Consider the following 26,459-nt stretch of genomic DNA (forward strand, 5'->3'; position numbering starts at 1 on the left):
GAGAATGCAGTCACAAGTTCGCTGCAGAGCTACAGCGCATCTTTATGTGAAAAGATCATTCTCAGATGGGGGGTAGGGAAGGATCCTGAACACGACTGAGACTGAGAATGAAAAGTGAATAAAAACCAAACTAACCTTTACAAGTATCATAAATTACATTGGCTGTTACACACTGAAATCAAATGCGTGTTTTTATTCTAAAATAGTAAGAATAAGAGCAGTTTACTTCTCAAAGCTGAACCATGTGGGATCGAACTCATGACCTTTTGGATACTAGTCAGTTGGTGATACCATTATGCTATCGTGTAGTAAGCATGTGTAAATGTGGCATGCTAAGGTGGCTTTTCTCTGCAGTTATATTTATGAATAAAAGCATACTTGTTCTATTATATGTGTACCTTTTTTGGAAGTGTTTGATATTTGGACTTCAGGCTTCATACATTATATAGTTTATGCTTACATTTTGTTATTTACTACTACAATATGAAAAACGTTTCTGTTTTAAAAATGTGTTTACACGGATTACTGTAGAAACGGAACACACGTGAAATGCGTGTATTCCAAATAATGATCTATTCTTTCCACTCTAAAACTCCATTTCACTCCCAGATAATCAATCAAGGCATGAGCTGGGAGAAGTTTGTGCACGTTCTAAGTCGGTGGGGGGATGGAAGAGCCGGCTGCTTGCAGCCTGATTTTTATCAGCACATTTAGATGACAAAAGACGCTGGTGGAGAGCTGTGAACGATTTTAAGAAGCGATTTAAGGTGGGACGGAATTACGAGTTTTTTCGTAGGCTCTGGTAATTCTAGTGTTAAGCAGGGGTTTAACTACAGCAGTCTTAAGACAGTCTGGGAAGACCCCCGTATCTAATGACGAATTAACTATATCAAGAGTATTATCAATTATCACGCCTGATACTTCTTTGAAAAACCTTGTTGGTATTGGGTCAAGGACGCAGGTGGAGGGTTTCAGATGAGAGATTATTCTATGTAATTCAGGTAAATCTATCCTGGTGAAAGAATTTAATTTGTTTATAATGGAGTACCAGGGGTTTGGAGGTTCTGCAGTGTTGGGGAGATGTACAATGTTATCTCTAATATCATTAATTTTTTGATTGAAAAATACAGCAATGTTCTCACAGGTTTCACTGGAAGTATTCTGGGGGCATTCCTTTGTGTTACCTGGGTTTAAAAGACGATCAATTGTAGAAAATCAGACTCTGGGATTACTAGCATTGTTATTTATAATATTAGAGAAATAGCAGCGCCTCTCAAGGCGGACTGTGTTATTGTATTCTGTTATTTTAACCTTCAATATCTCATAATGGATAGTTAGTTTAGTTTTCCTCCATTTACGCTCAGCTCTACGACATGTTCTTTTTAAATCAGACACTCTTTGGGTCTTCCATGGAATAACAATGCTAGAAGATTTTTTAACTGTCTTTTCAGGTGCAACTATGTCAACAGCAGCTCTTACTTTAGAATTAAAGTTTTCCACTTTACTATTTAAACTATCCTCGCTATTATAGTTGGCACTATAAACGGACTGATTGCTTAGAATGTTTATAAGTTTTAAAGCACTATCACTATCAAAACACGACTGTTGAGCTGTAACACACTTGTCCCAGCACTTCCTCCATCCCCAGAAACATGTAATGAACGCACCTTCTTTTACCATGTCTAGAAGTTCTTTTTTTTCTGGATTTCTAATGCAATAGCAAATCATTTCCTTTCAGTTTCAATTTTATTTTCAGGGACAAAGTCACAAGGAGTGAGATCTGGAGAATAAGAGAGGTGTGAAACAACAACCACGTTGTATTTGTTCTTAAACCTTTTTTGACTTATAAGGCGGTGTGTGCAGGTGCACTGTTATGGTGCAGCGATGTATGCAGTTGCGCTGTCATTTTGCAAAATGCAGTTTCTGTGTGCCAGTGTTCTGGACGTTTTTTTCCCTGATGCTTTCCAGCAGGCGCCTCAGCAGTTTAGTGTAATGTTGCATATTAATAGTCTGTTTATGGGGAAAGTCCTTATTAACAAGTCAGTTAATGTCATAATGTCAGTTAATGTCATGTGCTTTTTTTGGCTTGTATAGAAAAAAATTGCCAAAGTCATCCTCACGATTTTAAAATATAGTAACTACACATCTTGATCAATTCAGCACAGTGCCACTCAGCAGACAGATTGGCAAGACTGCATTAATGCAATACCTAGCAGTATAGTTGATAACTACACCCTGCTCCTGTGCTACTGACCAATTCTGGGAATTTTTTAAAGCCCCCCTCCTTGCATAGTAAATAGTGTGGAATACCTCTGTAAAGTACAAAGATTTGGCTTCCATTCTGGACATCTTGTAAATGGTTCATCCAGTCAGCCTAAAGGCCAAACAAATGTGAAAGGCAGCTGTAATGGAATATGTGGTAACATGCTGGAAAAGTATTTATAATTCACATGACCTCTTCATTTGCAGTCTCTCATAAATGTTTCTGGGGACCTGAACATTTTTTCTGGACTATCTGATGCATTATTAGTGTGGTGGGGAGTAAGTATGACAATAAGTTTGTCAAGTAGGTGGAGTGTCATTTTATTTCCTGTATAGGCTTTGTTGCTTTAAAAAGATGTATCGAAGATTATTCTCTAGCTGCCTCCTATTCCACCAGTCAGCTTCAGCGACTTATTACTCACTTCATCAGTTCCTTACCGGCTGTCAGGTTTACAACTAATGAATCTTGCACCACTCTCGCATTTTTTGACACAAGTCACCTTATTGAATTTGCAGGACTGGAAGCCTCTTGTTACAACAGCCAACTAATTCACACAGTTATCTCTGCAACATTATTTGTTTCAGGCGGAGTAAAAACTCTTCCTTTTGTATAGTTCAACACATTCTAATATCTTTGTAGTACTGATGAAGCATTCAGTTCCTCTTACTATGATGAGCAGAGGTTTTGTTTAAGTGAAGTGCAAACCCTCAACCATTTCATTCATACTCCCTTTCCAGCCTAATGCTTTCTGAAACTTAATTTCTCTTCTTTACCAATTGATCCTTTTTCCCAAATCCACTCTTGATCTCCTACTACAGCTTTGCTCCCCTGTGTGTTTTTTCCATAGATCCCTTCACAATCTATTTTCCAATTTCCCCCAGGCAGAATCAACATCCAGGCACTTAAAATCCCAAATGGGACAGAGAATTTTATGCATTCTAATATTCTGGTGTGATGGTTGCCGCTCCTCATGAAAATGGTTGGATCTTTTCACCTACACAAGGGATTATTTACATATATTCCATTGAATGGAGCTCTTTGAAAGCACAACTGAATTTAGATTCTTCCTGGGCTTCATCCTGCTGCAGTGATGAGCCTTAGGATATGTCCGATGTAGCAAATGGTTCTAATATTTAAGTTAGTTACCCTAGAGCAGGGTTCTCCAACCGTTTTTGCACCTGAGAGCTACTTTTACAAAATGAAAATGGTCAAGAGCTACTCATGTTTTCTAACGTTTATTCTCATAGGTTTTTTCAACCCAAACAAACTGAATAAGCTTGTTTTGCCCGAACATTTACAAAATGTTGGTGTCCACAGTTCACATTTTGCATTAAAACATCACAAAAAATATTTAGTTCACCTGCAAGTGCATTTTGTATGTCTGTATGCATTTTCTAGTGTATCTCACACTATTGAATTAAAACATGAATGCTGTCAAAACAAAACAATGCAATTACAAATACACAGATATGACTTATTCATTTGTCATTTTGTTCCATGTCACTGTTTCAGTTCACAAGAGTATTCGCATGTCCTGTTGCATGTGTGATGTGTTTTTTAGTCAGATGACTCAACATGAGAGCTGTGTGGTGAAGTGGAGCCACTTAGGTTCACTTTTATGGAGCCATTTAAATGTTCATCTGTCTGTCTTGTTCTGAACTTTGATTTCGTGACATTCATGTCAGAAGAGGCCGACTCACAGAGATATGTAGACCCAAGCAAATCAGACATTTTCAGAGTTGCTTGGTCATGGTTCTTATAGTTAGCTGGCTCAACTAAGCTCCAGAAATGCTGAGAATGCTGTTGAGACTTTAACTGCACAATATTGTGAAGGTTTACTAATATATAATATATAAAATCTAACGTCTGTCTGTCTGTATGTCTGTCCGCTTTTCACGAGTGAACTACTTAACAGATTTAGATGGGGTTTTTATTCTATAATTTGCTTGAACATTCCGGTTGATTTTATGACTTCTCTCATTTTGCTATGTATCATAGTTCACTTGTGGTACCAATTTATTTGCACGAATCCCAGAGACATGCAGCGAACAGAGGAGGGTGGCCTTCCTCACTCACTCATCAGCTTTGGGACGTGTTCCTTAACTCTGCTTAGCTAATGAACGAGAGAACAATTGAATTCAACTTTGATATTTAAAATAAAGTGTTACTTAGGTCTTGATGAGTTTAAGTCTGGATATTCTCTTAAGTGTATGCCACATTGAAAAGATAGACTGCAATTCAGATTGTGGATCGTGACTTTGTGTTAAAGGGATCGTGATATGATTTTTTGGAAAGATCGCCCACCCCTAATTTGACTAATCAAGTTTTCAAATTTATGTAGGTTTCATTAACCCTTTGGCGAGCTACTTGGAAAGGGGTTGCGAGCTACCGGTAGCTCACAAGCAACGAGTTGGAGACCCCTGTCTTAGAGACATCAGTGTTTGCACACTAGTGTTAAAAGTGATTTCTTTTGCTGCATACAAGAAAAAAAATTAAAACATTAGAACCTTAAGAAAAGTTTGACAAGAACAAGCCATTCAGCCTAACAAAGTTCACCAATCCCACCAACTTAATTTCTCCAAATAACATCAAGTTGATTTCTGAATGTCCCTGGCAGGTTGCTCATTTCCTAAATAAGACGCATCCTTCTGAAGGCACCCCGATCTTATAGCTCATGGACAGGAAGGGGCAGGTCAGCTGAACTTAATTGGGTGTCTACTTGGATCTGGGGGTGAAAAAAATGACAAGAGAGTCAGTGATCATGCCCTCTGGTTTCCCGGGGTAGTAGTGCTACCCTCCGAAACTCATTTCTGACACTAGGCATTCTAATATTTATGTTTGATGGTTGTTACTCCCCATGAAAATGTCCCTTTTCACCCTCACAAGTGATTGTTTACAAACATTCTACTGAAGGAAGCCCTTTGGAAAGGCCACTGGATTTAGAGACTTTCTGTGCTGCGTCAGTGATGAACCTTACCCTACTTCCTATATAATATATGGTTCAGATAGTTAAGCTGGTTACTCCAGTGACTTCACAGACTTTGATTTTCACCCACAGGCAAAAAACATGTTTTCTGGTTAACAAGCTGTGGCAAGCGGCTGAGGGTGGCACCCAGCCGGGATGCCCGGAAGGACCGGAGGAGGGCTTTCACCTCCTCCGGACCACGAGGGGGCGACCACCCTGGTGGCTTTTGGGACAACGGGAACAAAGCTTAGAAGCTCAACCCTATAGGTGCTCCTGGTCACCACCAGTGGGCGACCAGATGCCTGAGGAGCCCTGGCCCTCAGAACTTCTGCCACACCCAGAAGTGCTGGGGGGAAGAAGACCAGGGACACCCGGAGTGCCTCCAGGTGCACAGCCGACACTTCTGCCAAACCTGGGAGGGCCGGTGAAAGGTTATCGGGAGGCACGTGGAGCGTGTCCAGGTGAACATAACAGGGGCCGCGTACCTCCATTCGATGTCTGGAGCTTGGAGGAGAGGAGTGGAGGCGGATATGTGGAGAAAGAGAGGCATTGTGTGAGGCCTGGACTTTGGGGTGAAAGTGGGTTGTGTGTGTTTCACTTGTGTAAATAATATTGTAAATAAACGTGTGTGGTGCATTTCAACAATGTCTACCTGTCTGTGTCCAGGCTGTTCCCCACACAGGCATACACAATGACTACAGTATAAGACTCGGCTTCACTACCACATAAAACACAAGCTTTGGAAGTCTGAAATGGAGTAACTAGTTTTGAATGGATGGACTTTTCTGGTATTATAAGCACAGCAATCCGATGTCTTTACAACAGGCCTCTGACAAGTATTACACATTTGCTGTCCATCTCCTGGGACATATTGTGTAGAGAGTGCTGATATGATAAACACAGTTATAAATCGTACCTGATGAGCATGAAATTAATATCTCAGACATTGAGAGATCAAAGAGTGACATTACTGCTAATTAATGATTTATATGTAGCGAAGCAAGAAGAAAAACAAAACACCAACATACTGTATAAAACTAATAATACATGAAAGCAGTGCAGCAAGTAATCAATCAGTAGAATGGTCTAGGAGTCTAGTGAGCTTTTAAACTAAACAGTTCTGGTGAAAGCTGACTGTAACAAAATTGCTCCCATACTGGTGCTTACCATTCACTGACTGAACAGGATGAATATACTAATAGATGTTCACTATTGAACACAATCAGATATAAATGTGGAACATCACAGTGACTCAGTGGTTAATCTTGCCACCTTATTCAAATGCTATGCCTCCTCTGTGCCTGTGTGGCGTTTGCATGTTCTCCAGTATTCTGTGTGGATTTCCCCCGGGTTCTGAGGTTTTTCCTTCCACATCCATATAGAACTGTGGGTTAGTTTAATGGTGATCCACTTTGGCCCTGTGTGTGTGCGAGGGTGGATGAGTGTGTGTGAATGAGCACTACAATGGAGCAGTTTCCTCCTTTGTGTCTGATGCTACTGAGACAAGATCGTGCTTGGTATGACCATGACTTGGACTGAACAGATTTCAGAATCTTCTGTTAAATATAAATGTGATGAAAACTAAAATAAAGAACAGAATTTTTTCAAAGTTAATTCAAATTTGTTAAAATGCATAAACTATTTTTTGGAACTGTTTGAGATGTTTATACACACTGATTCGGTAGGTAGAGTAAGAGACCAGCCCATCATAGGACACAAAGGACACACTCTCACAATGTACTGATTTAGAGCTGTCAGTTTGTGTAAAATACACATCTTTAGGATGTGGGAGAAACCTAAAGGAAAAAACACAGTCACTGGGAGAACATGCAGACTTCACAAAGGCAATGACCCCCTGGAAAGCCAACCTTTCTTTCAGATGCTGTAGAACTTTGCTGTCAACAGTTAACTGAAATGGCAAGTGAAGGAGCAGATAGGAATCAACTCTCTATATTGTAGGCACATTCTGGAATTTCAGCTTATGGTTTGTAAGAAAGTTTTGGATATCACTAACGTAAAAAGGTCTACTATGAGGCTAAACTGCATATTTCATAATAAAACTGTACTATACAGTAAACTTTGACTCCACATTTGTTTTAGCTTTGACCACTTCTAACTCCAGAGGCAGTATTTCTATCTATGGAATGTCCACAATGTTTTCTTTTAAATAGCAGTAGTAGTAGAAGTAGCATATATAGTTGCCATCTATCTTTTAAGCTTAAACTAATTTCCTCTTGAGTTATTATCAAAACACTATATTTTGCAATATCATTGTACAATGAATGTAAACTAATGCATTTCTGTTTCATTTTTTTAGGTGTCACCACTGTCCTTACAATGACAACCCTGAGCATCAGTGCAAGAAATTCTCTACCCAAAGTCGCATATGCGACTGCCATGGACTGGTTCATGGCTGTGTGTTATGCCTTTGTTTTTTCAGCACTAATCGAATTTGCAACTGTAAACTATTTCACAAAACGGAGTTGGGCATGGGATGGAAAAAAGGCTATGGAGGCACATGAGTTCAGGGTAAGTTAGTCTGGTTATTTTATGACAACATGCCTAATCTTCTGACAATCCCTAGACATCCCTCTTTAACAGACAAAGAATACATTGTCAGAGCACAGTAGAGCAACCTGCTTTGGAAGTGGGGCTAGCTTCATGGAAAGCTACATGACTTTCATATACAGTGGAACCTCGGGTCGCGACCGTAATTCATTCCAAAACTCTGGTCATAACCCGATTTGGTTGTGACCCAAAGTAATTTCCCCGATAGGATTGTATGTAAATAAATACAATTAATCCATTCCAGACCGTGCGAACTGTATGTAAATATATTTTCTTTAAAGATTTTTAAGCGCAAAAATAGTTAATTATACCGTAGAATGCACAGTGTAATAGTAAACTAAATGTAAAAACATTGAATAACACTGAGACAAACACCCAGGCTATCTGCTCAGCTGCACGCGAGCCTGTTTGCGCTCTCTGACTCTCTCGCTCTCTCGACCTCGCTTGATCTCTATCTCTCTCTCTTGCACTCGCGCTCTCGCTCTCTCTTGCACCAGCTTTCTCCTCCTGCTTCCCGCCTTCTCCTGCAACCTCCCGTTCTTTCCTGTTCTCTTCTTTTTCCCTTTAGCCGAATTGCGCTTTTGTTTATGAAGAGAACATGGTAGTCATGGCAATCAGCAGCTCCTGGGAACAATTACGGATGCGGACCGCTTCTCACCTATGCACTTAAGTGAGAAATGCCCACATCACAAACTCCTCAGGAACCACTTTGGCCACACACCACCACGCCCCCTCACTAATCTGTGAGTGCTGTGATTATTTATTAAAACTGGCCTTTAACAGGAGCTGTTGACCTGCTATACCACAGGAGGAAGCTGGGTTGAGAGGAGATTATAGTTTTGAGGGAGAGTTCCTCTGCGCGATTCACCGAGAACAATGTACAGTACGGGGAGAGACTGAACATGTGCAGAAATCATCGACGCGTACGAAGCGGAAGGGAAATTGGCTTGTTCTTCACCCGAGTGTGTGGTCATGAACAGATGCAAAAGTTTGGTGAACCTTTTGGTCGTAACCCAATTTGTACGTGTTCAGAGACGTTCGTGACCTGAGGTTCTGCTGTATTTGTTACAGTTAACAGGTTTTATATGCATATATTTTAGGATAGTTGGTGTTTTTCTTAATCATGCTGATTCTGATTTTGGGGTTTATTCAAAAATTGTGAATTATTTTGACACATTCAGTTTTTCTTTTGTTTTTACGATGCTGAAGGATGTGTCACGTGACTGTGGCCATCGCATCCATGAAGTCACAAGAGGTGACAGTAAAAATACATTATTCGTCAGTGAATTCAAGCCTTTAAGATAAATAATTTGTTAGCGATTGTTAGCTTCTTACCAAGTGGACTCTAGTGTCAGGTGTTGTTTCTAGTTTCCTTTTCGAACCCTAGTCATCCTTGAGTTGGATCTTTATTTTGCTCTTGTGTTTTGTTTGCTTGATATTTCGCTGGTTTTGGCTGTGAACTTTGGCTTGTGCTTTCCCTGATTATAATTATTGACTTTTGTTTATCATCTTTTCTGTTCTCCTCATGATATTCGTCAGACACCTTGTGTCTCTTAACAATAGAATTCTGATCTTATGTTTGTGGGGTATGGTGGGATTGCATTCAATGTTTCATCTCCATCTATTGATATACCCCTCGGTGAAGAAATCGGGCATATCATTATGTTAATTCAGTCTTAAACACGTAATTGGTACACATTGCACTTTCAAGTGTGAGTTGGAATAACTGCAAATGTCCAAAGAGCTCACAAGTTGCATGCATTTTTTTCACAGACCAAATGTGACCTGTTGACCACATGTTGTGCAGCCCTGCAGCAAAGCGTGGCTTCACTCATTCACAGTATATGTACAATGATTCTTAGAGAGGTTTTTAACACTTTTCAAAAATTATTAATGCTTAAGACAGTTTAAATTCTTTCTTTTTCAAGCTTCTTTGTGATTTGAGAAAAAAGTGGGGTTTTTTTGGTTGAATGCCATTTCCTGATCACATGCATATGCCAAACGCTCCTACTTAAATCATGACTTTCTCTTTTACAGTATGTGAGTCCCTCGTTTTCTTCTGTTTCTCATCACTGATTATTGTGGATGGCTATCCAGAGCATTCTAATTCTTCCATACTTGTCTTAACATTTTTAAATATCTCAATTCAGTGTGTGAACGTGGCCCGGACACAGGTAGGCAGACATGTTGTTCATCACCACCACACGCTTATTATACAACTAATATTTACAAGTTAAAGTGCACACATGAACCCCAACACAGTCCTGGCCACACAATGCCTTCCTCTTCGGGCCGCCTCCACACTCTCTCCTGCCTTGTCCTGCTTCTACCCGACTCCAGCCTCGAATGAAGGGAGACGGCCCCTTTTATATCATCCTGGATGAGCTCCAGGTGTGTCCCGGCATTCCTCCCTGGACACGCCCCAGTGTGGTGGAAATGCCGGCTGTTCTCCCGGAAGCTCTCCGGGTGTCCCTTCTCTTCTTCCCCCCAGCACTTCCTGGTGTGGCGGAAGTGCTGAGGTCCAGGGTCCCCAAGGCATTAGGGCGCCCCCTGGCGGTGACCACGGGTCACCCGTGGCCCCCAAAGCAACCAGGATGGTGGCCCCCACGTGATCCAGGGTGGGCATAGACCCTCTTCCGTTCCCTCCAGGCGTCCCGGCCGGGTCGTTGCCCCTGGCATCCCTGACAAGTGATATATCTTTCATTGAGATAAGGCATTGGCCCATGCTCAGTGGATACATTGGTTTGAACTTCAGCTCGGATAACACCTTCTCCCTGTAGAGAGGTTTTAAATTTGAAACTATGATCTGTGAGGTTTATTACAAACACATTATTTTATTAAAGAATTTCCATACAAACTAGCTGAAAGGGTGAACCTAACAGGGAGATGAGATGATTCGAGTGTTATACAATGCTGATGTGCCCTGTTTAGTAATGATCAATATTATTGCCAGGGTCACCAGGGTCACTGTCCACTATTTTAAGGTTTCCCAAACCTCTGCAAGCAACCTGAACTCATTAAAGGCCATTAAAGAAAAGTAGGTGGGTTATGAGCTATTCATGCTAGACCAGAAAAAGATTGTTTCCATATGTGATTGTGGCATGTTCAGCTTTTGGGACATTTGATCTATTGAAAAAGCATAAAACTTGGACGACTGCCCTGTCGGCGTCCATACTGGGGCTCACCAGACAGAATATTGCCACACAGTGTAGGGGGGGGACACTCTCTCCATAGCAGGCAGTCACCCACTGGCCTGTCCTGTGAAACCATACATCCATTCATAGCTGCTAGGACTCTAGCCCTAGTGTAGTTGCTGCTACAGTATCCTTCCGTATTTGTGTCCTGGTATGGAAGAAGACTATCGCTGCCCCTTTGTTGACCTTCCTTTGTCATGTCATCCTAGCTAGGCAAGGGAGCAGGGTCCAGTAGTCAGCCCACAATGAATAAGATGCAACTGCTTTGTGTGATGTGAAAGGCACAACATCAGCTATTTATTAGAAGGGAATACATTATCAGTAGTATTTTAGCATTGTACATATTACAAATGAAAGTGAAAGTTTTCACTTTGTGTTTGGTTCAAGGAGAACAAATGTACTGTATAAAGCTCTGTTGTACTTTTCTCCCTTGGTAATAATGCTAACCCATCCTTCAAATCTAGCATGCTCAACAACTGACTTTTTTGCATATAGTATATAAAATGCTGGGGGAACTGCACAGTATGCATGAAGATCTACAGTATTTTTCATTGTGAAAGGCAGTTTACAAAATGAAGGGTAATTTATTAATGTCATTTCAAAGCTCAAATACAGACAACAGCTTTGCTGCTATTTTTTATACCTGTTTAAACATAGTGAAGCAAGAATGCAACTTCTGTGTTAGTTCCATCCTACATTTGATTTCCATCAGTTTTAGTCAAATCAAGTGACACTTATATGTAAACATCAATAATATAAAAGTCCATGAGATGTAGATACTATTTTTGTAAACATCAATAAATATTGATTGTATGTAGGCTAACCATACAGATGATTAGAATGATAAATGAAATACAAGAACTAACAACACTCTATTGCATGCTAGCTATAAATCAATTTTTAGGTGCAGAAGCAATCACCTAATTACTAATCCCATAAATAGGCACCAACTGAAAAATTGGCTGGTTTTAGAGATCTCATATGCAAGAGTACTGTGCTTGTGCCTCTCCAGCATGGTGATAAGCCATAGTTCTCACTATTTTCATAAATGCAGCCCCCTCTTGTCAGGTGGTTTATTAGTGCAACATCATTAGAACAATTTTTATTCATATAGTGCCTTCCAGTACAAAGTATAATTCAAGGTGCTTTACAAATGGTAGTAAGTGATAACATAGAAAATCAATAACCAAATAAACTAATTGTACTAAGGATCAGATAGCCAGTGAGGAAAGGTAAAGGAAATAAACGGTAAAAAAATAAACCTCTGAGGTTCTATGACCAAAATCAGCCCAGGCTCTGCTGGACATTCTATCATATATCTAAGATGCAATAAATATTCAATAAAAGAGAGAGGGGCAGCACAGTGGCACAGTGGTAGCGCTGCTGCCTCGCAGTTAGGTGTCCCGGGTTCTTATGGTCACTTAGAGCCAAGTAAGTGAAATATAAGCAAAGGATTTTTTACCATAAAAGTGAACAAAAGAATATTTATCATTTAGTGAGGGAAAATTCACAATAGAGAAAAAAATACACTACCTGGCCAAAAAAAAAGTCACCACCAAAAAAAAAGGTCACGCGCTCTAATATTTCGTTGGACCGCCTTTAGCTTTGATTACGGCACGCTTTCGCTGTTTGTTTCGATAAGCTTCTGCAATGTCACAAGATTTAGTTCCATCCAGTGTTGCATTCATTTTTCACCAAGATCTTGCATTGATGATGGCAGTGTCTGACTGCTGCACAAAGCCTTCTCCAGCACATCCCAAAGATTCTCAATGAGGTTAAGGTCTGGACTCTGTGGTGGCCAATCCATGTGTGAAAATGATGTCTCATGCTCCCTGAACCACTCTTTCACAATTTGAGCCCGGTGAATCCTGGCATTGTCATCTTGGAATATGCCCGTGCCATCAGGGAAGAAAAAATCTATTGATGGAATAACCTGGTCATTCAGTATATTCAGGTAGTCAGCTGACCTCATTCTTGGAGCACATACTGTTGCTAAACCTAGACTTGACCAACTGCAGCAACCCCAGATCATAGCACTGCCCCCACAGGTTTGTACAGTAGGCACTAGGCATGATGGGTGCATCACTTCATCTGCCTCTCTTCTTACCCTGATGCACCCATCACTCTGGAACAGGGTAAATCTGGACTCATCAGACCACATCACCTTCTTCCATTGCTCCAGAGTCCAATCTTTATGCTCCCTAGTAAATTGAAGTCTTTTTTTCTGGTTTGCCTCACTGATTAGTGGTTTTCTTACGGCTATACAGCTGTTTATTCCCAATCCCTTCAGTTCCCTTCGCATTGTGCATGTGGAAATGCTCTTACTTTCACTATTAAACATAGACCTGAGTTCTACTGTTGTTTTTCTTTGATTTGATTTCACCAAACGTTTAAGTGATCGCCGATCACGATCATTCAGGATTTTTTCCGGCCACATTTCTTCCTCGATGACAATGGGTCCCCACTATACTTTCAGTTTTTAATAATGCGTTGGACAATTCTTAACCCAATTTTAGTAGTTTCTGCAATCTCCATAGATGTTTTCTCTGCTTGATGCATGCCAATGATTTGACCCTTCTCAAACAGACTAACATCTTTTCCACGACCACGAAATGTGTCTTTCGACATGGTTGTTTAAAAAATAAGAAGCAACTCATTGCACCAGTTGGGGTTAAATAACTTGTTGCCAGCTGAAAGATAATCGCCCATGCAGTAATTATCCAATAGGAGGCTCGTACCTATTTGCTTAGTTAAATCCAGGTGGCGACTTTTTTTTTGGCCAGGCAGTGTATATCAATTTGTATGTCTGGTGCAAAGTGAGGCAACACCAAATTCCTAAATTGATAAAAAGAACAAAATAGCTTTTGCATTTAGTGGGGAGAAACTAGAATGTAAAATGTCAGTGTGTAGCAAGGTAACCTGAATGAATACATCATTGATCAGCCTGAGCAAGTAAAGCACAGAATAAGCTGGGTGTGTGAAGCAGCTAGATGTGGAGATTTGTAGAATGTAGAAGTCTTTCAATGTATAGCCCAGGATTTGCTAAGGTATACTAAGCACCAAAAAGAAAACTGGCAAAATAAATGTCTTCAGTGTGTGGAAACCGTACCCTCAGACACAGACAGACCGACACCAGGATGTACAAAACACACTCCTTTATTTATTTTCTTCCCTACACCACAATGCCTTCTCTCACCAACTCTTTCCTTTCTTCTTCTCTCACCAACTCTTTCCTTTCTTCTTCTTTTCTTTCTCTTTTCTCTCTCGACCTCCTTCCTCCTCCTCACAAGCTTCGTCTCCTTCCTCCCAACTCTGGCTCGTCTGCTAGAAGGAGGCGGCCCCTTTTATCATGGCCCGGATGAGCCCCAGGTGCTCCCCTTGACGTCACTTCCTGGTATGGCGGAAGTGTCAGGTAAGCACCTGGAGCACTCCGGGTCTTTTTGAAAGTATTTCCGGCAGCACTTCCTGGTGTGGCGGAAGTGCTGCCATCCAGGATTCCCTTACTGTCCAGGCGCCCCCTGGCGGTGGCCACGTCCTCTCAGGAACGTCCCAGGTCCCTCCTTGTGGCCCCCAGATAGGCCCGGGCGGCTGCCCTCTTGTGGCCGAGGAGTAATACTGTCTATGTCGGGGACTATCCAGGCGTCCCGGCCGGGCAGTGTCCCCAGACATCCATGACAAGTGCAAAGAAGGAATTTTTAGGAAGAAAACTAGGCACCTCAGGCGGCACGGTGGCACAGTGCGTATCGCTGCTGCCTCACAGTTAGGAGACCCAGGTTCGTTTCCCGGGTCCTACTTGCGTGGAGCTTGTCCCTAGTGTGTGCTTGGTTTATGTGTGTGTGTGCGTCCTGTGGTGGGCTGGTGCCCTGCCCGGGGTTTGTTTCCTGCCTTGCACCCTGTGTTGGCTGGGATTGGCTTCAGCAGACCCCTGTGACCCTGTAGTTAGGATATAGCGAGTTGGATAATGGATGGGTGGATGGAAATTAGGCGCCTCAACTGTCACGCTTAGCTGGCACATTTTGATGCACAGAACAAGCAGGAATGAGAAGGCAGGCGGAGAAGCCAGGAATAGGTGTAAACTATCAAGTCCTTAGTCTTAGAAAGTTGATTCTGTTCATTTGGACATAGTTTTTTTCCAATATGTTTCATTACTCATCCAAGTGACTTCCTCAGTCTCAGTTAAATGCAGGTTTCTCCAACCTTATAAACAGTACCTTGGCCTAATGATCGAACTAGCACCATTAACTAACAATGGGCTGTGTGATCAATGATATGCAAATTGTCCATTGATCAGTGGATATGAGTACCATTCACAGAGAGATGGGGAATGGCTGCAATCACCGCATGGTAAGGTGGTGAAAGATGTACCCTTAGGCCCCCTCCTCGGTTCAGAGATGGTTGTTCCTATTTCACGTAAATGGCCTCCTCGGACTCCTCGCTCAAACCAGTTTTCGTCCCTGTCCAGGATGTGCACATCTTCATCACTGAAAGAGTGACCACTGTCCTGTAGATGTAAATAGACTGCGGAGTCCTGGCCTGACGAGGTAGCTCTTCTGTGTTGTGCCATCCTCTTCGCTAGTGGTTGTTTGGTTTCCTCGATGTATGATTCGCGACAATCCTCTTGGCACTTAACTGCATAAATATATATTATTCTGTTTGTGCCAGGGTATCCAATCCAATTTTTGCCGTATCGTGTTTTGGAGTTTGAAAGCCACTGAGACTTGATGTTTTGAAAAAATGCGTCTCAGCTGTTCCGATGCTCCTGAAAAATAAGGGATCACCAAAGGTTTTCACTTGTGCTGCAGTTGTCCTTCCCCTCTCCTGGATTGCTTAGAGGATTCTTTTGGTGTCTTCCCTGCTTTGACAAAAGTCCAGCTGGGATAACCACATGTACTCAGGGCCTTTTCGATATGATGTTCTTTTGCTTCCCTAGCCACTGAGTCTGTGGGTATGATGTTTGCTCTGTGTTGAGGTGTCCTGATAACACCCATTTTGTGCTCTAGCGGATGGTGAGAGTCAAATCTTAAGTACTGATCCATATGCATTGGTTTATGGTACACATCAACTTTCAAATGTCCCCCATTGCTGATGGAAATTTTACAATCTAAGAAGACCTCCCTGGTGAACCGGATGTGTTTGTCCACTGAGTTGATGTGGTCAGTGAACTGAGGTACCTCCTGAGATTTGATTTTCACCCAGGTGTCGTCCACATACCTGAACCAATGGCTCAGTGTTGTTCCTGGGTAGGATAATAGTGCCCTCTTTTCCACTTCTTTCATATACAAATTGGCCACAATAGGTGAATCTGAGGAACCTATGGATGAGCATGTATCGAGATATCAAGTCCTTAGTATTTCTTTTCCAATAGTGTGGCTAATTAAGGCCCACAGAAAGGTCTTTTTAAACTCCTAAAATCTAATTTTGCAAATTTCTTATTTATAAGCTGTGTCTGCAACAAGGCCTGCTCATCAAAACTAAAACACATTTTTTTGTTTTGCTCTTTTGAGCCTATCTGGATTTAAAATCTCTTTTCACATCTGTGCATTCATTTATTTAAAATTTTTCTGAACAGAGTTTTGTGTTGTTTCTTTTAACACTTAAAATTCTGTTTTTCTAAATATTTTTTTAATTTCTAAGAATTACATTTTCTTTGAATTTCATGCACACTCCTTCTGTGCTACACATCCAAGACTCTCATTGTGTAAAACAATCCCAAGATTTCCATGTTCTGTTCTTTGTTCTCACACTGCTAGAGATTTACTTTATTCAGTTATTAGCCAGAAACAAAATTTGCCTTGCTCTTTTCCCATTAAATACTTGTTGATTTTTTGCTGTTTTTCCCACTAAACTCTAGATTATGGGTCTAATGTGGCCCTTGATGGCCAGTTGTTTTTCACTCTTAGAATTCCAATTAGAATGGATAACCCAAATATGGAGATTATAAAACATACTGTAAAAGATACCTAAAAAAACCATATACTGCTAAAAATACAGTTAAGTAGAAGAGTTGGTCAGTGTCAAGTTACTCAAGGACAAACCCAACATTTTGAGAATGTGATAGCAGCTGTGAATTACGAATCATTACCTTCACTGCCTGTGGAGTTGCCAAAGGGTCTACACATGATTGAAATTAATGTGCAGTGTCATTCTCAGCCTGAAGAAAAGCTGAAATGTTTTAATAAAGTAGTCAGATTTTCCAGATGCTTCATTTTGCCTTAACAGTATTACAATAATGGCATCGTTTTCAAACAAAGCAAATTGATGTGTTGGTAAACAAATTTCTTTTGACCATTCAAGAATGTTTATATATTTTAATCATTGAAGAACAAGAATTTTCTAAAAGAGAAGTGGGAGAATAACAGTACTCAGCAATAATACCAAATGTGCAAATAGTCAACAGACATTGTAATTCCAGAATATTTTATCTTGTGATATAATGAAATAATAAAAATGAATTGCATTTATATAGCGCTTTTCTCAATGCTCAAAGACAGAGGGGAACCACTTCAACCGCACACCCAGCTGAGTGATGCGACAGAAGCCATTATTGTGCCAGGACTCTCACCACATATTACCTAATAGATGGTGAAGGTGTGAGAGAGATAGTTGGAGACTCAAAGACAGGGAGTGCTTAAGGGATCAGAATGGACAAGACCATGGTGGGCAATTTAGCCAGGACATTGGGATAAACCCTGTTGTTTTCAAAAGATGCCTTGGATCTTTAATGACCACAGAGAGTCAGGACTTCAAATTTATGTCTTATCTAAAGGCTGGCATCATATTTACAGCACAGTGTCTCTATCACTGCATTGGGATATTGGGATCCACACAAAGAGCACAGCGTAAGCAGCCCCTGTTTTCCTCACCAACAATTCTTCCAGCAGCAATACAAACTTTTCCAGGTTTTGTCTCCCATCCAAGGATGCTCAGCCTCAGGTGGGTGACAAGTTCAGAAGCGTAGGTGCTATGGCTGCTGGCACTGATGTAAAAGACACAATAAGACATGAAGTATCATGAAAAATTTGGTGCAGTCACTAGAATGATATGCAAAATAAATTCTATAAATGAAATTAACATTTATAAAAAACAAGTATTATTGTTGTCCAATAATTGTAAGTTTATTAATAAACAAGGGTAATTTTTACCAAAACAATGTCCTTTAAAGGTGTGCAATATTGTATACAATGAGAAGCAGAAGGCTGTTTAAACTAAAAGGTTTTTTTTCTGCTAATACAATTGTGCCAAAAATAAATAAATTAATGAATAATTTGAAACTTAAAACAATTTAATGGTAGTATGTATTCCTTTAGCTTAGTGTGCCATATTCATTTGCAAGCTGAGTATTCAGTTAGTAATAATTTAAGAATTTCAAGAGTTATTTTCATTATAAAGTATCTACAAGAAGGTGTGCCATACTTCAAGGACTGGAACAGTGCACTGTTAAGAGATGGAATATCACATAATAAACCCATTTCAGTGGCTACAAAAATTGTGTAATCAATGTGATCTGAAAAAGTTGGTATAGTTGGATTCTTAAAAGTTGAATTTAACAGTCTCCGTATTTTAATGCGCTTTATCACTGTATACTGTATATTGCACCAGGATGCAATCCGAGTAAGAAAATTCTACACATGAAAGAATCCAACATGGTCTGCATATGACTTTCTACATATTTACAATATGAGTATAGTAATACGGTGTGAATTTACCAAAATATATGAAAGATGCATTATCACTGAAGTATATTTCTAACAGATTGCCAAATATATTTTTTCATATTTTGTACGTAACTAAAAATATAAAATATTTGTACATACATTTTTTTTTACCATAAGTTTGGACAGTTAAAGAATTAATAATTTCATCTGTAACTGCATGAGCGTTGTATTAATTCCTTAACTCATGTTATGTTTCATTTAAGATTTAAAAAATTACAGGAGAGGGAACAAAAACCAAGCGCCTACTGTCACACAACTGGGATACTAATAATAATAATAATAATAATATATTTTATTTATATAGCACAGCTCATAAACTAAAGGTACCGAGTTCCTGCTCTAACCAAACAGAAACCGTGGAAATTTGATAGAGGCTGCATTATTATTATAACAGCAGATGCCTTTATCCAAGGTGACTTACAAAGCAAGTTATAATATATACAAGAAGACATAAAATATAATCATTGAGGCATAAAATGTAAGAAATATTTCTTTGCAACTAGAGTTTAGCTGCTGTGACTAATGCATTTGTAAATTGTGTACTTTAAAAGGTCACAGCTAAAGCTCAGCATTGAACTCAAAATTTCCAAAGCCCTGACCTTGTTAGGTGTAGGGTTTAACGGCTGGCTTGAGTGGCCATGTTTTAGCCAAGTTTTTCAGAAAAGCCCAGAATCACTGCATGAAAAACTGTTGATTTTGATTTTTTGCATTTAATGAATTCTTGCTCTTACCTTGTTGATTTTGAATTTTCAGTCATTTCTGACTCTGATTCTCTGATCATGTCTTTGTTTGAAAGTTAGAATTAGTGTTCATTTCTGCTTTATAACTTTATGTTTCTGTCAGTCCTTAACATGTTACTGTCTCCCTGCAGGGCAATACAAGACTCATCACTGTGATGTGCTGCCCCAAGCTAATGCTTTGACTTTCTCTAAATACATAAATAATTTATTTTCAGGTTCATTATTCCTATTTTTCTCCTTTACACTGGAATTTAGTTTCATGACACAATACAACAAGACAGGAATGTGCTGTTCAGTGGGATATTCAAAGTTTGGAATATTTTTATAACCCTAAGCCTGACCTATACTTCTCCACAACTTTGTCTCTGACCTCTTTGGAGGGCTCCTTGGTCTTCATGTTGCTTGCTTATTGTTGCTGCAGAGTCAATGGCCTTTTAGAGCAGGTCTGTTTATACAGACATCATGTGACAAATCTTGTGACACTTTCATTGCACACAGGTGAACCCTAATCAACGAATGATGTTTAAAGTTAATTGGTTGGACTAGATCTTATTTAGGGGTTTCATAGCAAAAAAAAGGGATGAACTCACAACTTTTTAGTTTTTCCTTGTTATTTAATATAGGAGGTGAGACATGAAAATAACCAGATCAGTAAAAAAAACAAAATTATAGATGAATTACAGCATTCTAAACATTGTCACCTTCTAAATACTCCCCCTCCCGATCTCTACACCGCTCCATACGTATCTTCCATTGATTGGAACAGTGCTGGAAGGCTTCTTGCTTGAGGCTCTTCAACAGGCTTGCCATTTTTGTCTTCACTTCATCCATTGAAGAAAAATGTGTTCCCTTTGGGTCACTTTTGATTTTTGGGACCAAGTAAAAATCACAGGGAGCTAAATTGGGAGAATAGGGAGGATGATTGAGGACAGGAATGTTTTTGTCAGTCAAAAACTGCTTTACGGAAAAAGAGAAAATTCACAAAAAATTTCATGCTCGATTTTTTTCACCCAACATTATCGCAGTATTATTATATTATATTATATATATTATATACATATTAATATAGTATTATTATTGTGTAGCGATTGTTGTGCAAATACTGACTGGGCTATTTTGGTTATTTTTGTGTCTCACCTCATATATACAAGGTAATTTATTTTTATTCCACTTAAACAATTTGGATTATATTGTTAAGTCCATTACATAAAGTCCAAATGTAAATCCATTTTAATTCCAGACTGTAATACGACAAAACAGGACAAACACAGAGGGGGGTGGATACTTTCTCAAGGCACTGTAACTAGATTGCATTTTATTCTGAACTATCCATGGGTGATGATCAATTTTTTAACCTTGTCCTGTAAGACCTATTCACAAGTAGTCCCCCAGGCTGCTGTTTACTTGATTTAGTACCACTTTTGTAAGACTCTTTGGATAAAAGAGTTTGCTTAGCAAATAAATGGAAATGGAACTCATTTTCAGCTCATATTAACTGTGCTATGGATAAGAATTTAAATTTGACAAGTTGATTTATTGTGCTTACAAAGAGAACGATGCAATGCGTAAAGTTAAACAGTGAAGATGCTGAAAGACAAACATGTTCAAAGCTGTTCAAACGACCACTTTTAAGAAGCAGTAAGAATATAAATTAATACGTGTGACAAGATGTTCACTATCAGGATTGCCTGCAAGCAGCAAATTAATCTGGGAGAAATCGATACAGACAGTGTGTAGTCTGAGCAAAATAAAGACATTAGTTATAAATCATTGCAATGTGTTGAGTTCCTTTAAGAGTTGCCAAAAGTAAAGACAGGTAAGGGTAGGAACACAGGGACTAAATTATCAATAATATGCTACAGTATGCAGGTAAGTGCTTGCACTTGGGTACAGGATTGAAGTATTGAGGTTAGCTTAATAAATGATGCCCTTAGACTGTGTGTTTGTGAACAATACAAATCAGTTAAAGTTATTAGACATCACTGACATAACTTTCTTAGAATTAAAGTAAAGTTTAAAAACAAAAGGTGAATAATTTGGTATTATAGCCTGAGAGAACTAAAAATACAATGATGTGGGAAGTGATTATTTCTAAAAAATGAAACCTGAAGGTGATATAGATGTTAAGGAACATGCATATTTTTTGCCAGGAGGCACGGTAGATTAGCCGGGCTGGCTGGAAGTGAGAATGGCAATTAAAGAAAGCCTGGCACCATCATTTTGTAATATAAATGGTGGGGATGCTGAGCAGACTTTTTAAAAGAGCAAGAAAGGTCATAACTGGGAAAGACTTGGAAGACATTCAGCTTTCCAAAAAAGCAACTTTAACTGAGGTTGATGTGACCTTGATGGAAAAAAGATTGAAATTAGAATCTTTTAAGTAAGTAACTCGCAGAAACACAGCATGATATAGAAATATAAGGGGCAAGCAAAATTCTAGTAAATTACAGTTTTTTGGATTGTTAAGACTGACGATGTATGATAATGAATGGTAGCAAGCAATAATGGACAAAAAGCTTCAGATGTGCAGAAGAAAGGGATGAGGACAGGGAACTAAAGATATATGCATGGGGTGTCTGTCAGTTAGGCACAAAAGTAGGTACTGAGAAACAGACAGCAGCACACACCAAAGCCCACCGCTATTAACTAAAGCCTCGAGGTACAACAGAGTGGAAAATGCAAAAAGCAGGGCTCACTGTTGCACACCTCATTAACAAGCTACTTACTGACGCTGAAATCGGTCAATATGCTGTTTTGTTTCCTTTAATACTTTGCATTTTAATGTAGACTGTGGGGATTAGTTTTAACTAAGCTTAAAGTAAACAATTCATGAAAATATTTATAGCTTTTGAGAGTAAGCTCAAACATGTTTACAGGAATAGATTTTAATTTTATGATACTGTTGCTAGCCTGTGAACGTTTGTGCTTGCATGGATACAATCAATTGTCTAGTTATTTTCTGAAAGGTTTCTGGAAACTGTTGTGGCCCAAAAGAATGATATAAATTATTGTTTGACTTCAAGAAGCCTATGTTTGTTGTCTTTTACATTCATGGATGATGGATTTAAGTACAGTAACTTTTTTATTTTTACTTAGTAAATGTTTTAGTGATTGTGCTTAGTGTACAGAGAGTGTAGCACTAGTATAGATAGATAGATAGATAGATAGATAGATAGATAGATAGATAGATAGATAGATAGATAGATAGATAGATAGATAGATAGAACTTTATTTGTCCACAGGGGGAAATGTGGCCTTTTACAGAAGCTCTTTTATAAATAGATAGATAAATAAATATATATACACACACTATGGTCCAAACACACACCTGAATGACTAAGAAATGAAGAAAATTTTAAAAAGAAAGAAAACTTCTGAATTGATAGTTAGTCCAAGTGAGTCATTATGCAGATGCATTGCTGTTTGCATGAATGAGTACCAGTAACGTTTCTTGACACATTTCTGCTGATTAATCCGTTGGCTGAAAGTGTTAGTGAGTCAGACAGAGGATGTGCAGCATTGTTCATAACGACATTTAGTTTTGTTTTAATTATCTACACCAATACTACTTCCAGGGGTTCCAGAGTGTGTCCTATCACTAAGCCTGCCCTTTTAATTAGTCTGTTAATTTGGTGGGCCTCTCTTGAAGTGATGTTACCAGCCCAGCACACCACAGTGTAGAAAATCACACTGGCCGTTACAGAGTTGTAGGATGTCACTTCCCGCTTTAAAAGAACACAGTTTCCTAAGAAAAGAGAACCAGTCAGATCTCAGATCATGGTAGATTCAGAATGAGAAAGAGAGACTGATATTGCAACCCATGCTGACAAAATTAAACCACCTCAGTGTGAGCTAATGGAAGCCACAGAAGGGTTGTTTTGGAGGTACACATTCTTCCATTAAAAAACAAAAAGTCATGAAATATTACTAATCAAATATCTTCTTATATAATACGCTAACGTGTCTGTTCGTTTGTCTGTCCAGGATTTTAAATCACCTGTAGCTCGCAAACTGTTTGACTTATTGACTTGAAATGTGGTACACATATACTATGTGATGTCTGCTATCCGCTTTCGGGATGATGATTGACTTCCAAGGTCAAAGGTCAACCCAGGAAGGTCAAGGTAAAAAGTCAAATAACCTGTAGCCTGAAATTTGGTACACTTACACTACGCTGAAGCTCTGCACTACAGCTTTCTATTAAAAGTGAAGAGTTTTGGAATTATTACTCTTTTTATTTTTATTTTATTTTATTGTAGAATCAACTCTCAGCAAAATTCTCGTCTCTATGACCTTCGCCGTCACTTCTCCTACCTATTCATATCTTAAATCATTGTACACATATATGGTCAACGAAGGTCAAGGTTCAATGGAGTATGGTCAAGCCAAGTATATTCACTGCACGTTATCGTGCAGTGCACCGTTACTGTCTAGTATATAGATATTATTTGTCATCTACTGTTATGCCCCATACACATTTGATACCCACCTTGAGCTCATTGCTCCTTCCTGCCCCTCAACTCTGAGTTTGCATTAAGCAGGTTTGAGAACATTATGCCATCCAGTACAGGTATTTAGAAAGAATTCAGACCCCTATACATCCTGCACACTTTATTGTGTTATAGATTGCATTTTAAATGGATAGATTTGCCATTAATCCACATATAATAACCCGTATTGACAAAAGTGAAAACAAGTTTTTGGAAGGCTTTGCAAATTCATTTAATAAAAGCATCCACAATAGCACTACTAAGTTGTAAGCCTAGATCCCAACATCCACTAAGAAGTTGTTCTTTCTTTCTAAAATGTATGAGGTGAGTGTTGTGCATAACACAATGAAAGTCATGCTCTAAAACCAAACATTTTGACAGTAAAAGTTATGTCATTTCTACAGACCACCAAGCAAACGATGGCCCGTGCGACTTGTGCTGTGGTCCGCATTTGTTGTGTAGCCCAAACAATGGAGCTGAAAATTCAATTTCTGTTTTCTATTAACTTATCAATGAACTGTATATTCTTATATCTGGTTAAATACGGTCAGTTGGCTAATGTTTTCTTGACTTTGGCTCACATTCATATAATACTGCTGTTGTGAGATTTCTTTGTTTTGTTATCAAAGTTTTTTTGCAAAGCAGAATTTATTGTTTTATTGTTCTTTTTTCAGAAAAAGGATTCTGCTCCACTTTCAAAGAAAGCCAATAACACATACAACATTGTTGGGACAACCTATGCCATCAATATTGCTAAAGATCCTGGCTTATCTACAATTTCTAAGAGTGCAGCAGCTCCAGTGAAAATACAACGAATTGAAGAAAAGTCACCAGAAAGCAAGAAAACCTACAACAGCGTTAGCAAAGTTGACAAAATGTCTCGTATTGTATTCCCTGTCCTTTTTGCAATTTTTAACCTGGTTTATTGGGCAACATATGTTAACAGAGAACCGATAATTAAGGGTTCAAGTCCCCAAAAATAAAAATAAAAAACTGTCAAAAGCAGCTGGATTTTCAAGGCCAAGTGTTGTCAAAAATCCTTTTATTTCTTTATACCGCTAAACTGTTTATTAGAGTTATATATGAATTTTCCTTTATTCTCTACAGGAAAAATAATCCTTCACAAATTACTGTGATGATTAGAAAGCAAAAATTGACAAGAGTAAAGTGGCAGCTTTTTTTTCTGTGTGTGTTTTAAAAATACAAATAAGGTAGGTCAAGATCTATGAAGTTATCCCAAAATAATACAAAGAATTTTTACTTCTCTCTAGGCAGCAATGAAGCGTTTTAGTATACAGTAATCTGATATTTAATATTTGAAAGTGCCAATTAAGGGATGTGCTTACTGACTTATTTAAACAGTGCCATATGCCAGCATATATTGCATCGCAAAACACTGCTGCTGTTATTTCATGCCTCAAAAATAAATGCAGTGCTCAACAACACTCAGTAATTGTTGGTGTAATGTTTCGTGAAGTGGTCTCTTGGATTTGCATTTTATTCAAATCCTATAACAGTAAACAGCTAAGAAAATGCAGAAAAACAGTGTTATCCTAATCATATAATCCAAATCTTTTGGTTGGTCATATAATAAAAAATGTTAACTTTTAAGTGCAGCATTGGCTGATACTGTGGAGTTTATTCACATAATTTCATCCACATAGTCTGAGTAATGCATGTCCATGCAATGTGAAGAGCTATTTAATTGAATGAAAGGCCTCTCGACTCTTAACTTCAGTTAAGTCCTGTTTATTGGATAGTATACCTATTATATATTTATTTTCATCTTGGAGGAACCAGGCAGGAACCAACTCTAAATATACTTACAGAAGACTGTAAATGTAGAAGACAACACTTTAGGGAAACCAATAAAACTAACTTGTGAGTCTTTATGATCTCAAAGGCATCCAGAATGACTCGAAAAAATGCCTGAAAATACTTTGAGAAAGTGCAAATTTCAAACATTCAATGGCTGGCCTGTGAATTTAAATTCAGAGGCCTGGAGCAAGCCAGCGACCAAAGGTACTGCCACGCAGATTTACAAACATACACATGGAGAGGTACATAATATGCATTGCCTTGGAAAAGAATTTAGATCCCGAAAAAATGCTTTTGTCCCAGACATTTTTAGTGTAAAGTCAAATTAGAACCAATTCTTTAAATGTTATTTGTAATCCCAAATCATTTGAAAATTTTGAATACTCTTACAAGGCACTGCAAACTAGAAATGTATTCATATACAGTAAATATATTGGCTGCTCTACAGCATATGTTCTGTCTACACTGTATATTATATATGTCTACGAGTGTTGGGGATAACACGTTAAAAGTAACACATATTATATAATCACATTACTTTTTAAAGTAATGAGTAACGTAACCCAATACTGTACTTATTTATTTTATTTATTTTATTTAAGTAAAAATACATGCATTACTTAAAAAATGAATATGTATTAATGTGTTACTGTGAAAGATTATTCCTGCACACTCCAAAATTGTGATTTATTTAGCAAAGATATTG

At 38.8% G+C, this 26,459-nt stretch overlaps 1 protein-coding gene across 1 annotated transcript in view; it reads left to right on the forward strand.

Moving 5' to 3' along the window:
• Window positions 1–26,149, forward strand: part of gabra3 (gamma-aminobutyric acid type A receptor subunit alpha3) — a 556,236-nt gene extending 530,087 nt beyond the window's left edge. Inside the window, exons 9-10 of the mRNA XM_039766519.1 lie at window positions 7,546–7,757; window positions 24,610–26,149. Coding sequence (XP_039622453.1) covers window positions 7,546–7,757; window positions 24,610–24,918 — 521 coding nt within the window. The 3' untranslated portion in view covers window positions 24,919–26,149. The remainder of the gene's footprint in view (window positions 1–7,545; window positions 7,758–24,609) is intronic.
• Window positions 26,150–26,459: the final 310 nt, after the last annotated feature.

Source organism: Polypterus senegalus, chromosome 10 (genome assembly GCF_016835505.1).
Source record: "Polypterus senegalus isolate Bchr_013 chromosome 10, ASM1683550v1, whole genome shotgun sequence".
Lineage (NCBI taxonomy): Eukaryota > Metazoa > Chordata > Cladistia > Polypteriformes > Polypteridae > Polypterus > Polypterus senegalus.